The sequence below is a fragment of the Megascapheus bottae genome, chromosome 11 (genome assembly GCF_031878675.1).
Source record: "Megascapheus bottae isolate mThoBot1 chromosome 11, mThoBot2.hap1, whole genome shotgun sequence".
In the NCBI taxonomy this organism is placed as follows: domain Eukaryota; kingdom Metazoa; phylum Chordata; class Mammalia; order Rodentia; family Geomyidae; genus Megascapheus; species Megascapheus bottae.
In genome coordinates this window covers 52,773,882-52,788,021 of record NC_143519.1, presented here as the reverse complement: position 1 = coordinate 52,788,021, position 14,140 = coordinate 52,773,882, and the positions used below count along the sequence as shown (strand labels likewise).

At 37.8% G+C, this 14,140-nt stretch overlaps 1 protein-coding gene and 1 long non-coding RNA gene across 3 annotated transcripts in view; one reads left to right on the top strand and one right to left on the bottom strand.

Moving 5' to 3' along the window:
- Positions 1-2,985: 2,985 nt before the first annotated feature.
- On the bottom strand, positions 2,986-3,900 carry LOC150057076 (uncharacterized). Its single transcript, XR_016537130.1, has 3 exons — positions 3,805-3,900; positions 3,572-3,728; positions 2,986-3,288 (listed from the first exon to the last, which is right to left on the bottom strand). It is a non-coding gene; the product is annotated as an uncharacterized LOC150057076 (long non-coding RNA).
- A 100-nt stretch (positions 3,901-4,000) lies between these two features.
- Positions 4,001-14,140, top strand: part of Ccdc169 (coiled-coil domain containing 169) — a 50,347-nt gene continuing 40,207 nt past the window's right edge. The window contains exons 1-5 of one of the 2 annotated variants that reach the window (XM_090342266.1): positions 4,001-4,175; positions 4,826-4,905; positions 7,782-7,838; positions 9,505-9,615; positions 9,698-9,738. In XM_090342266.1, the coding sequence (XP_090198392.1) occupies positions 4,090-4,175; positions 4,826-4,905; positions 7,782-7,838; positions 9,505-9,615; positions 9,698-9,738 (375 nt within the window). In that variant the 5' untranslated portion in view covers positions 4,001-4,089. Of the gene's footprint in view, positions 4,176-4,825; positions 4,906-6,947; positions 7,025-7,781; positions 7,839-9,504; positions 9,616-9,697; positions 9,739-14,140 lie in introns of those variants that run through there. The other variant, XM_090342267.1, reaches the window with a different exon arrangement.

Below are 14,140 nucleotides of genomic sequence, written 5' to 3'. Positions count from 1 at the left end.
TTCTTGAGATGGAAATAAATTTGAATTTGGTAAATAATTTCTATTCAGTATCTGTTGTGTTCATGTGTAAAACGTGGATTGGGACCAGGAGTTTGGCCTACTGGTAAAGTGCTTGCCTAGCATTCACGAAGACCCAACCCAGGTTGATTTCTCGGTACCACATACATAGAAAAAGCTGGAAGTGGTGCTGAGGCTCAAGTGGTAGAGCTCTAAGGACAGTGCTCAGGCCCTGAGCTCAAGCCCAGGACTGGCAAAAAAAAAGTGGATTGATAGGTAATGGATCATAAATGTTCAAAGATGCTGAGGAGGCTGAGATCTGAAGATTGTAGTTCAAAGCCAGCACAGGCAGGAAAATTGAGATTAATATCTCCAATTAACCACCAGAAATTCATAAGTGGAGCTGTGGCTCAAAGTGGTAGAGCTCCCTCCTTGAACAAAATGGCTCTGGGACAGTGCCCAAATCCTGAGTTCAAGCTCCATGATCAACCTAGTTTTCATGGTCTACAGGCCTGTAATGGCTTGTATGTTTGGAATTCATGGTAGAACTTAGTACCCTATACAAAAGTTAAGATGCTGGATCTGTAGGAGATGATTAAGCCATGAGGTCTTTGCTTTCATGGGTGAAAATGGAGAACAGATTCAGAAACCATGTTTGTTTCACACGTTGCAACCTATCCCCATCTAAGTTTTGCTTTCTCAGTTACAGATGTTCTCTACCTCTGCACCTTACACCAAAGTCCATTCTTCTCAGTATTAGAGGTAAAATAGTTTCCCACGACCTGGGCTTGGAAGTAAATCACAGGTGTTCTTTGGTTGGTGTGTTACACCTCATTTACATGTGGTGCAACCAATCAGAATGAAGCCCTAGTATCTAAAATCCCCTAGATTCAGCCACTTCTTTTATTCTGGCTTGATCCATTTACTGTAGAACATGTGACAATTATAAATGCTTAAAATTAAGTTATTAAGTGTAATTTACATTGACATGTTTATTTTCACACAACAGAACTCTTAAGAAAAAGGTTCATGTTAGGGTGATAAAACAGGAGAAAATGCACTTAAGTTGGTTTTCAGCTTTCTTTCCAGATTATCTATAGATTCATTACAATCTCAAAAATTTTCCTAACTTTTGTAGAAAATGACCAGCTTTATTCTAAAATGTATAGTGAAGTACAAAAACCTAAAATATTTTGGAAACAAGACTGGAAAACTCATATTAGCCAATTTTAAGACTTGTTACAAATTTGCAATGATGTACAATAAAGAAAATGCAGTGTTCAGAGCAGAAGCTTGTACAGTGCCACCTGGTTTCTGCCTCTCACAGATGTAATTTATGGCCCAAGATGACTGATGTTGCCTATGTTGGGAAAACCCTAGCCCTTAACATGCCACCCACAAAAATCCACTTCAGAGGACCAGGGATTTAGTTCAGTGCCAGGCAAGTGCAGGACCCTGAGTTCAGTCCTCAGCTCTGGGGAAAAAACATCTACTCCAGGGCTAAGGAGGTAACCTACCTCCTAGCATGTACAAGGCTTTGGGTTCCATCCCAGACACCACAAGAAAAAAAAAAATCACAGGAAAGAGATCACAGATAGAAATACAAAAGCTAAGGCTATAAAACCTGAAGAAAATGTGAGGAAAAAATTGATTTCAGAAATCAAAAAACTTCTAGACATCACTGAAAGCATGAAGCATAAAAGGAAAAATATGATAAATTTGATTCTCTTGATTCACTTTTCTGTCCCTCTCAACCACTGATTTTCCAGTTATACTCATTTTTTAGGGGAGGGGGTGAGTCATCACACTTGAATTCAGGGCCTGGGTGCTGTCCCTGGGCCCTATTTTCCACGCAAGGCTAGTGCTCCACTACTTTACGCCACAGCTCTACTTCTGGTTTTCTGGTGATTAGTTGTTGATGAGTCTTATGGATATACCTGCCTAGGCTCGCTTTGTACTGCAACCCTCATATCTCAGCCTTTAGAGTAGCTAGGATTACAAGTGTCAGTCACCAGTACATGGCTATGTACCCTCACAGTGTATCTCACTCCTTAAGTTCAAGAGAGAAGAATCCAACCAACCATATCATAGTGAGTATAAGCACCTTACACATCACTGTTACACAGCAAACTTGTTATTAATTGAACTGATTGCTCAAAATTCCTCAAAGTATTTCTGGCCTACAGATGTGGGGTTTTTTTTTTTGACAATCAACACATAATTGGAAGCTGGGTACTGGTAACTCATGCCTGTGACTCTAGCACACAAGGAGGCTATGATCCCAAGACAGGTTTTAAGTCAGCCTAGGCAGAAAAATCCACAAGGCACTTATCTCCATTTAACTGGCTAAAAGGTGTGGCTGAGCAGTAGATCAGCTATCTTGAGCAGAAAAAGTCAAGAACGTGAGGTCCTCAGTTCAAATCCCAGTACTGGCACAAAGCAAACAAAAGAACCAACACACTATTTGGCTACTGTTGTTTTTTTATTTTTTCCAATTAACTTTAAACTGTTCCCATGCTTAAGACATTCCACAGTTCAGAAATTTTACAATTTTCTCAAATTTCCCTTTTCTCTATCAAAACCTATTTCCTAACAAAAAACTAAGGTGTATTTTGCCTACTACAAGAATAGCAAGGACAGGTCCTTAATTTTTTCCTATGAATGTCTAATATTTTTCCAATAGTGTTTTCCAAAACTAGATTAGTAAACAGCTACCAAGTATTAACCATTTGTCTTATGCATTTTATCTTTGATTTCCATGTTGTATCCTATCCTATTCCCCAATCGCGGGAGTGGGAGTCTTTTTCTGACAAGATCCATTTGGATATTTGTAACATCATTTGATTAGCACTGGAAGCAGACTGGCTGTGGATATTTGAGGAGAAGCATTTGTGTCTGCCCCATCAATTTACAAATGGATTCACATCTGATGTGGGCCAGATGTCCCTATCTCTGTGTCCTACATTAAAGGCTATTCTTCTGAGCACCAAAGACAACTGAAGAAATTTCTTACGAGAAATACTTCACACCACTTTTTATTTCTGCTAGAAAACATGACGCCTTGCTCACACTTTTATAAAACAGATTGAGGAAAATGTAAGAAGTCATTATGTTAGACTGTTTCCTGCAGGTAGTAGTAATACGATACCAGTAAATGATGAAGACCTTTATTTTGGCTCACAGGTCTGTTCCAAGGTTGAGCTAATGTTGGTCCCAAGGTGGTGTAAGTCATCAATCAGCAGGCCCCCAGCTGGCCAGGATCCTAACCAAACTGGCTTTTATAGCAGTGTGCTATAAAAGATAAACCATGAACTCATTAATTCCATGAATGGATTTCTCCACCAAAGAGCTACTCATTTCCTATAGGTCCCTAGTTTCATCTTCACTATCTCAGAATAGGAATTTCAAAGTTCAATATGAATTTTGGAGGAGACAGTAGCAGTCAATGCATCTTATCTTTCTATTCAAGGTCAAAGAGCTGGGAAAGGAGGATATTAAAAGATGACACAAGAGAATGAAAATTTTATAACCAAATATGAAATCTCAAGTCGCAATGAACAGTCCACAGATTTACCTAAAACTCCAAGAGAGAACCTCTTATTTTGGAGACTCCATTCTTTCCCAATTCAGGTCGTATCTTTCCAGGCCTAACCCTCGTTCCATATGCCTAAGCGCAGGCTCTGGTGCGGGTTCCACCGAGAAGGGAAGGTCGAGCAACTCCCTAACAAGACCTAGCAATACAGAAAATACCACACCTGAGACTAGGAAAGGGCGGATGTGTAGCTGGTGCACTACCATTCTGGTTACCTGAGCAAGGGGTGACCTTCCACTAGGTGGGAGAAGGAACGATGGCACAGGTTTCTGGCCGAGGTCGTGGAATGTTCATCTGTGGCCACCAATGGTAGCCCCACCCTCTCGGAATGGCTGCTGATGCCCTGTGATGTCACCATGCCAGCCTCGCGAGGGGGTAGGGACGCAGAGCTGTCACCAAGGGGACCGGGCTTGACAACCATCCTTTCTTCTCCCGGCTCCAGTGGGTATCTTCAGGTCTTATGAGCGGAGGGGAGAGGCGCAGGAGGTCTCTGACCTGCCATGATGGGGGAGGGAAGAGGTGACAACTTCGATGGTGTGAGCACCGACCGTCTTAAACTGGAGTTGCTGGAAGAAATCCATATGAAGTGAGTTGGGTGGCGCATGGCCTATCCGTGCGCGTCCCTATCTGAGCCCCCTTCCCCTGTTCACATATGTATACACATACGCACACACACACACACATACAAGTACTATATGTGCATGCATGTACGTGTATACACTGTATATGTATAATCGATTCGCTGTGCTGTCTTTAACTCAGTGGCTTTCACATAATAGACATGCACAAATACTGAGTAAATGAGCCTCTTGTTTTCTGTTCTTGGATTAATCGGTGTACTGCTTACAGGTGTCCTGAGTAGCTGACCTTTGGAATGTTTAAGAATTATCTGTGCTTGCTTTGTTTTGGACTATTAATTAGCTCTAGCTTTTTTACTTCTCTTTGCAGCGTTTGTTGGGTTCTAAGCACCAGATAAGAAACTTCCTAGGGATTCTATTTAAGGGCAATTTCCAGTGATTATCTGGGAACTCTGAGGTTTAAGACTTTCTCTTTCTGAAACTAATCAGTAGCCTTCATTGAAACCATGCCTACAAGTATATATTAAATTGTACTTGTTCCTAAAGTATTAGTGGGTAGGTATTAGTATTTTCACGTATGTATGTGAAAATACTATGTATTAGTTTTCTCACATTATTTTTAAATGAAATATAACTAACCAAATATTTTTAATAACAGGGATGTAGTGCAACTCTCATTGCTTGAAATAAGACACAAGATAGAAGAAATGGAAGCCAAACTCAACACTGACAATGAAGGTATAGATGTAGAAATATTATGCGACTCCTGTATCATTCTTGTTCATTTTATCAGGATATTTATAGCATATGAAAGTACACAGGTTAAGTAATAGTACCAAGATTTCAGTATGGCTTTTTGGGATTATTAATAATTTATAATAAACTATTTTAGTAAAAAGGAAAAAAATTAAACTTATACTTCAAAATGCAGACCTATTATTATATAATTATTTTATAATTATATAATTACTTAGGAAATGATAAAATATGACCTGTTTTTTTATTTAAAATAAATTGCACCCTTCTTATCTATTGGATATGAGCTGTAACTAAAATCTATATCTGGGGAGAAAGTATATAAAATACACACATCACACACATATCCATCTATCTTTAAATTTCATATTGCATTCAGAATATTGTTGTATTCCATAAATACTGATTGAGACCCTGCCATGTAGCAGCACTTTGAATGAACATTTTCCTTTTTCCATTCTAAAGAGGTTGCCTTCATATTGGAAGCCAGGGTCAAAATAAAATCAGGATATGAGAAATAATTTGAGTTCTTTGTAAGGAGAAATGGGAATCTAGGGAAATCTAACTGGACACAATTCCAGTAGGGGCTGAAAGATGGTGTTTCCAGAGAAGGTGGTGCTGAGCAGAGCACTGAGAAGGTATTTATCATGGTTTAAAGGGTCGGCATTGGTCTTTAACACATTTATACTTCCCTTTTCTTGGGGGAACAAACTGGATTAGTAGCCAAATGAGAAATCAAATACTACTTGCTGTAAATTCACAATGCTTTATTCAAGTTTGATTGTAGAACATTTTGTCCAAGGCTAAAGTAGCTCCCTATATTTCCGTAGGTGTACTTTAGTTATTATTAGCTCTGTGAAGGTAGCTGCTAGGTTCATTTACAAAGTATTTCCATTGGCAAGAGTAACTGAAGTGCTTTTATCTATCTATTTAAAGAAAAAAAGAAGGCATGGTTCTGGATGTACATGTAATGCATTCCTTACGCTCACTAGTAAACATTGCAAAAGAAATACTAGGAACAGTTAAACTGGAAAGGTATTCTGACATAAACATGAAGAAATATCAAGATGAAAGGAGTAGTTCTCTCCTCTGTAGGCTAAAGGTAAAGCCTAAGACGAATAGCAGACAGTTGGCATTATCCTCATTTATGTAAGAAAGCAGGTCATACACCTAAGGAGCTGTAAAACACACCTCCCATTATACTTCTGCTACTATAATTTCCATCTACCACATCAAGGAAGTTTTAGTTACACACTACCTTGCAGCAAACTGCCATATGATTTAGTGGTTTTTGTAAAGCAAGCAATCTTGAAATGCCTTTCTTAAGGATATGGAGGTGGTGAGTGATAGATCTGGAATATGAATCCAGACATTCTCCTGTCAACATCCACACACTTGGTCTCTCTTTCTGTCTCTTAACTTTAAGTTTTGCTCCTCACTTTTTTTTTCATTTAGAGAAGTGAACCTTGGTTTAGTGAGACTCTGTGGCATTCCTTTATCTGGCTATTACAGGCCAGTACAGACATAACTAATTCATGTTCTCCTAAACTCATTCAACTTCCTTTGTCAAGGTCACCAGTGATTTCTGATTTGCTGAGTTCAACATTGGCTTTTTTTTATTGTAATTAGTAAAAGGGTTACATGATATTTGCCAGATAGAAGGTGCATTAATTCACATACATTGATACCCTTTCACATGTCTTGGTACCCGTTTCCCTCCCCCCCCACACCCCCCACCCGTCTTGGTTTTTCCCCCCTTCCCTATCAAATTTCAAATATCCAAATACAAATAAATTCAATATATCAGATAACAAAGTGAGATACTATACCAATATGAGATAACCAAGGGACAGCAAAGGAGATGAGAGACAACATAGTACATTAAGGACAACAATCATTCATTATATGGCTTTTGTTTCACTATCCTGGAGGTCCTTTCAATTAGCTTCACATTATATGTCCTTATGTATCAAGATTTTGCTCTATTGCAAATCTCTGCTAGTAGAGCCCAAGGTTTCTACTGATTACTTGACCTACTAAGGTTTGTCACTGCTGATGACTACGTCTTTGAAAGAGCGATGTCACCAGGATGGTGCAAAAAGTAAAAAAATACTTCTATTTGCTTTAGACAGATGTTGTATTTCATGGTTAAACATTAGTGGCATCTCCAGTTTGGGGGGAAATACAAGAATGCTGCAGTCATTAGAATGTACTATTGCTTTGAATAATATTAGACAAGAAATTGTAACTATTATAATTTTCATTTTTTATAATTTAATAATCAAGAACTTTCTACAGGATTAGTTAAAATATAATATATCAGTAAGATGCAGAAAAGGGTTGTTACAATAATGATCTTATTTTTTTAATCAATGCTGGCAATAGCAGGATTGAAAAATGAGATTTAATCTCTACTTCTTTAGTAGGCAAAAATGGTGTTTGACTACATTTTCATACTCATAAGTTGCCTCTATCTCCTTCCAGTATTTCTCCTTTGGAAAGTCCTCAGTTGCTGAGTGAATTTCAGAAATTACAGATGTAATGGAAATATAAGTGTCTTTGCCCATCATGTCGGTTACTAATACCATTCCCGGATTACTGCATGACTGCTCATATGCGCCTTTTTCTCTTAAAGAAAGGCTACCTTTGTTACAAGTTATATACCATAGTACAGAGTTGCTTCTCTGGGAGCACTTTTGAGACATTTTTTTTATAATGTCAACTATAGAGATAAAAATAAAGTCTAACAATCTTGCCAGCATTCCTGCATGTCCTGAAGCATTCTCAGGATTTTACATGCTTCATGAATGTTCCCAGTAGCCTATAAGATAGAAACTTTCGTTATCGTTATTTTTCAGATGAGAAACCAAAGCAAGAAAAGAAAGTAACTAGCTCCAAACCTCATTTATACACTGGTAAGTGGTGAGATGACTCAAACTTACCAATCTACTTTGCAGATTGGTGGTTGTTGCTTTTCATCATGAAATCGCCTGAAAATTGAAGAAGTAATCACTGCTTCCTGATGCTTCTTCCTATATAGAGATGTCGCTACATTTGTCCTTGCCAATTCTCTCTGCTTACGTATCTTTTCTTACCTTCTTTGATTGGATCAGAGGTTATTTCCCTCAGGATATATTTCCTTACTTGCTCTGTTGTTCCTGACTGACCAGTCGTGCTGACTCAGAGCAAGGGCACTGTCTAATTTTAGCTTCATGTCCTCATTGTTGCTCTCCCACAGTGCTCAATCTTTTGTTTTCTTTAACAATATATAATATGGGGAAATTGTTTGGTTTTTAATTATTATGAAACAGAACCCAATGAGAATTTTATTATTAAATAAATATGGAGATGAATGTTAAGGATACTCAGGTGCATTCTTTCGACCATATACATTTTTTTTTTGCCAGTCCTGGGCTTGAGCTCAGGGCCTGAGCACTGTCCTTGGACTTTCTCAAGGCTAGAGCTCTACCACTTGAGCCTCAGCACCACTTCCGGCTTTTTTTCTACGTATGTGGTACCGAGGAATCGAACCCGGGTCTTCATGCATGCTAGGCAAGCACTTTAACCACTAGGCCAAACTCCCGGCCCGGACCATATACATTTTTACTCCAACTTCTGAGTGTACAAAGAAGAAAAGACACATCAAAATGAATAAAGAAAAGCTATTTATACCCTGAAAAGTTGGCAGGCCACTCATGGGTGTCTTACTTTATTTTTATATCCCTAGTTCCTAGTAGAGTGCCACATTAGGCTTTTTCCTTTCCTTGTTAAATTAATTTCTTCTTACATTGTCTTCAAGTCATCAGCTTTAATGTTGTAGTTACTATATACTGAACAGTTTCAACATTACTGAATTAATAAACCAGCTGGGTGCTGGTGATTCATGCCTGTAATCCTAACTGCTCAGGAGGCTGAGATCTAGAGGATCATAGTTCAAAGCGAGCCCAGGCAGGAAAGTCCGTGAGACACTTATGTTCAGTTAATCACCAGAGAAGTGAAAGCTGTGGCTCAAAGTGACAGAGCACTAACCTTAAGCGAAAGAACTCAAGAAAGAGCCCAAGTGTTGAGTTCAGGCCCCAGAACTGGAAAAATAAATAAAGCAATGAGGATTAAATAGTACTTATGTAAAGAGTTTTGTGATTTGTATATAACTACCACAAATACATGTTAGTTATGAAACAGACTTTAGAGCTCTTTTTCAAACTGAATAGATTAACATGTGAAGTACTGTTTAGTTTTTTGAATGTAGAGATTTTTTGGTCCAAGGAAAGGAACAAGTGCCTACTATATCCTCTAATTAAATTCCTTATTCAGATGCATGAGGAAGTAAAGGGCAGGTGATGGAAAGTGGGTGAAGAATAAGGCAGAAGAGTAACTAGTGTAGTTAGTTGTGCTGATGTATGTCTGCATGGAATCCTCATATTCAGAGAAATACAGATTTTAAATTATTTCCTTTAGTTCATTGTATTAATAATCAAACTAAGTAGGTATAGTAACAGGCTACATTGGCTCATGTTACTCAAATGAGTAGATGAAATGTAGCTGGGTAATCTTGATTTTCCCCCCATCTTTTTCATTCAGGTGGTGAATGGAAAACTCGTTATGAGACCCAACTCGAACTGAATGATCAATTAGAAAAGCAAATTAGATCTCTTGAAGAAAAAATGGAAAAATGTCGTGGAAATCCTTCAGGTACAAAAGGAATGATGTGTATGTCTTATAAGTTGAATTGAAACTAATAAAATATCAACTGCCCATATTTGCTTTATTGTAGATAGACTATCTGCTATTCGTGTCTATGAACGAATGTCAGTGGTAAGTAAAGGATGGTTAAACAAAACAAATAGTTCAAAGAAATTATGTATATTTTTCCCCAGACGGATCTCATACAAAATTATAAAGGCTATGGCAAGGTCCAAATAACATTTTGTTCAGAGAAGCTATTTAGCATTGGAGAAATTCACTAACAAGGAACAGGACTATCCACATAATCTCCCCATTTCAAAACTGGGCAGAGATTTATACGTAGTCACAAACATACAGAAAAGAAAGGGAATCTCGGTGTACCATCCATCTTATGTATCTTCTGTGTTACTGGGAAGAGAGTTTGAAAAAGAGAGGAATTCCTCAATGGCTGTGGGAACTCGTGCAGTTTCTTAATCACCAAAACTCCTAAGAATTTGGAATAATGATGAAATGAATTTCAAAGTAATTTTCAAAGTAGGCACAGGAGGTAATAGACCAGCGTTCAGCACATATAGTTAACAGATTTATTTAGTGCAGGAAGACAAACGGTACAAAGGGGAAAAATAGCAAACTATGCTTGCACCTTTTTACAAGCTTTCAGAAAGGGGAGGGCAAAGATATAATGAGTGGTCTTTGTCCAAGGGTATTTTTATTTCTCGTGACTTGATCAGAAGATTCCAGTGGAAACTGGTCACCTGGATGTGTAGTTGCCTAACAACTTTCAAATTCTCTATTTTGATTCTGTCACCAAGGAGGTACAAGGGGTCAAAAGATCTTGTGACCTACCTGGGTGTCCCTCCTCCTCCTCCCTCCTCCTCCTCCTTCTCCTCCCTCCTCCTCCTCCTCCCTCCTCTTTCCTCCTCCTTCTCCTCCTCCTCCTCCCTCCTTCTACCCCTCCTCCTCCTCCTCATTCTTCCTCCTCGCCAGTCCTGGGGCTTGGCACTGTCCTTGGACACTTTTTGCTCAAGGCTAGTGCTCTGCCACTTGAGCTACAGTGCCATTTCTGGTCTTTCTGTATATGTTTATGGAGGAATTGAACCCGGGGCTTTGTGCATGCTAGGCAAGCACTCTACCACTAGTTCACACTCCTGGCCCTGGGTGTCTGTTCTTTGTAATCTTGTTTTATTTTTTAAAATGTGGGTGTGCTAGTCCTAGAGCTTGAACTCTGGATCTGAGCACTGTGACTGAGCCTTTTTTGTGCTCAAGGCTAGTCCTCCATCATGTGAGCCACAGCTCTACTTGCAGCTTCTTTCAATGGTTAATTGTAGGCGAGTATCTTAACATATTCTCTTGCTTGGGCTGGCTTTGAACCATAATTCTCAGAGCTCAGCCTCCTGAATAGTTAGGATAACAACTGTTAGCCACCAGCACACAACATTTGTAGTCTTCCGTCTTTTAAAGGTATTCTGCTCATAAATTTAAAACAAAAACAAACTTGTGGGCAGGGATAGGAGGAGGAAGCTGTGAGAAAGCAAAGAAAGGGATGACATTGTTCAAAAATAAAAGCAATGTACTCATTACCTGACTTATGAATTGGTAATCTCTATGTACAATTCCTGAATCAAAACAATGAAATTATATTCAAAATAAATTAATAACCCCAAACTAGGTCTTTTTATTCTCAAACTTATTTCTTCATATAGAGACATCTTATCTCATTTAACACTAAAGATTGCAGGGTAATAGAAGGCATGAAGGTCTATTCATTTTGAACAGTTGATTTTATTTTATGCTGGTCTAGTGATTGTTTTCAGCCGTATTTACTGGTTCTGTCTCAGCTCCTGGATCTGGCTAATTTCTGACATATTTTGTTAGTTTGCCTCATTCTGCTGTGCTATACCTGTACCTATGTTTACACACTTAAAAACACTCACATGTATTTTTCTACATGCATATACAAGTATGTAAGATATATGTAAAACCCAACAGAGAGTCCATAACATTACCTTATGATGAGCCCGAGACTGTTTTTTTCCTTACTGACATCTCATGTCTTGAGAGTTCATTTTAATCCCTGACAAATTACTATGTATTTTATATTTTATACTTTACAAAGCATGCTCACTGGCTTTTCATTTGTTTAAATTTGTCCTTTAAAATAGAGAAGGCTCAAAGCATGATTTACGTTCAGTCTAGAGCATGCTTAGAAATAACCTTTTATACTCGGAACTCTTGCTGAATTTTTACTTAAAAGCAAAATTTTTACTTAAAAGTTCCCAGAAACATGGAAAGTTTGTGGTACTTTTTTTGAAAGTTAAAAATACAGTATTCATCTAATTTGTAAGATTTAACATTAAATACTAATAATAATTTGTCTTAATTAAAACATACGCAATGTGTACCTACTAATGTACACTCTCATCTCAGCTCTGATGGAATATTTTAGTATTATTTCTTTTAATCACATGATTAAAATGGAAGCTATTAAGGGATTTTTCTCAAGCCTATATGATATAAACAAGGAGACAAATTATCTCCCTCCAAACTCCTCCATCCATTTCACTGATGTATTTTGTATTGCGTCTCATAAATAATATATTGTTTACAGATAATTGTAGGTAAAGCACCAAGTTCAAAGCTGCATTCATTTTCAGGTGTCCTGAGGACCTTCACAGTGTTTTATGTTTGTTGGTGGGTTTAGTTTGTTTTGAGTAAGTGCAATTTGTTAGTGATAAATATAGAGAAATCTTGCACTTTGCTAATAATGAAGAGCAACTATTCAAATACTTCTCTTACTCTCAACTCGTAAGTACTCACATTTTATTAAGTAAATCAGGAAAATGATTTATTTTAAAACTAGAATATTAATTTTCTCTCCACTTCTTTCATAGAGTAATGCCACCCTCTTGTGGCAGCTAGAAATTACTTTTAGAGATAGTTAAAGCGTGCCTTTTCTTAGTTTAAGCTAGTCTTAATATTACCTCTCAAATAATGTAGTATGAAATACTCCCTACTGATTATAAGTATAAAATACTCTGGATATTTGCTTTTTGATAACCTAGCCCAGTCCTAAAGAATTTGGATATGAATAACTGGTGTGACATGATAAAAGTACTTTATAACTGTCTAAGGAACAGTTAGTTTTCCAACTAATACCTGAGACTGAGGCTCTGTAATGCATCCAATTGATAAAGAATTTTCTTTTCTTACTTTCATTATTATTTTTATTTGATTGTCAGGGTGCTGTATACAGGGATTGTAGTTACATTAATCAGGAAGTGAGTACATTACTTCTTGAACATTGTTGCCCCTCCCATGTTTTTCTCCCACTTTCCCTCCCCTCAACCACTCATCTTGTTTTTCCCTTACTTTCCATGTTTCAAATAAGCAAACATATATGCAATATACCAGGTACCACATTTCTATACAGTAACAACATGAGAAAAACCATAAGGGGAAAAGAAGAATAAAGAAATAGCTTCATATAATACCTTAAGAAAAACAATCACAATGATACACCTTTGTTTTCATATCCTGGAGTTCATTTCACTTAGCCTCATCCTATGATAGATTTTGAGCTATTATGATCATCTGTTAGGAAAATCTTAAACATATATTAATTATTACAAATGAGGAAAATCTGGGAGCCTATGTTCCTAGAGTCTGGCTTACTTAATATCATTTTTTCCAAATCTTCTCATTTCCTTACAAATGGGGCAAGATCACTCTTTCTGATGGCAGCATAAAATTCCGTGGTGTGAATATACCACATCTTCATGATCCATTCATCTACTGTGGGGTATCTGGATTGGTTTCATATCTTAGCTATGGTGAATAACGTTGCAATGAATGGTTGTGCTGGTAGGTTTCATATAGCCTTTTTTCTGGATATTTGGGTAAATGCCCAGAAGTGGGATTGCAGGGTCATAGGGGAGCTCTATGTTTAGTCTTTTGAGGAACATCCACACTACTTTCCAGAGTGGTTGAACAAGTTTACACTCCCCCCCACAGTGCAGTAGCTATCCCTTTTGGCCACATCCCACTAGCATCCTGTTGTTATTAGATTTCTTGATAATGGCCATTTTAATTGGGGTGAGGTGGAATCTCAAAGTTGTTTTATTTGCATTTCTCTTATGGCCAGAAATGTAGAGCACTTTTTTTTTTTTGATAGTCGTGGGGCTTGAACTCAGGGCCTGAGCACTGTCCTTGGACGTTTTTCAAGGCTAGCATTCTGCCACTTGAACCACAGTACCACTTCCAGCTTTTTCTATCTATGTATTGTCTTCGTGCATACTACGCAAGCACTCTTACCACTAGGCCAAACTCCAGCCCGATGTCGAGCATTTCTGATAAAGAATTTTCTTACCAGACTTGTGATATTCTTACAGTGTGGTTCTCTAACAAATTTTGATCCGAGACACAAAATTATATTCCTCTTTAGTAAAACACTAAGGAAATAGTACTATCCTGGTGAGTTGGCCACAGACCCAGCAGAGAGAGAATGGAAATTCAGATGACCTGCACAAATATT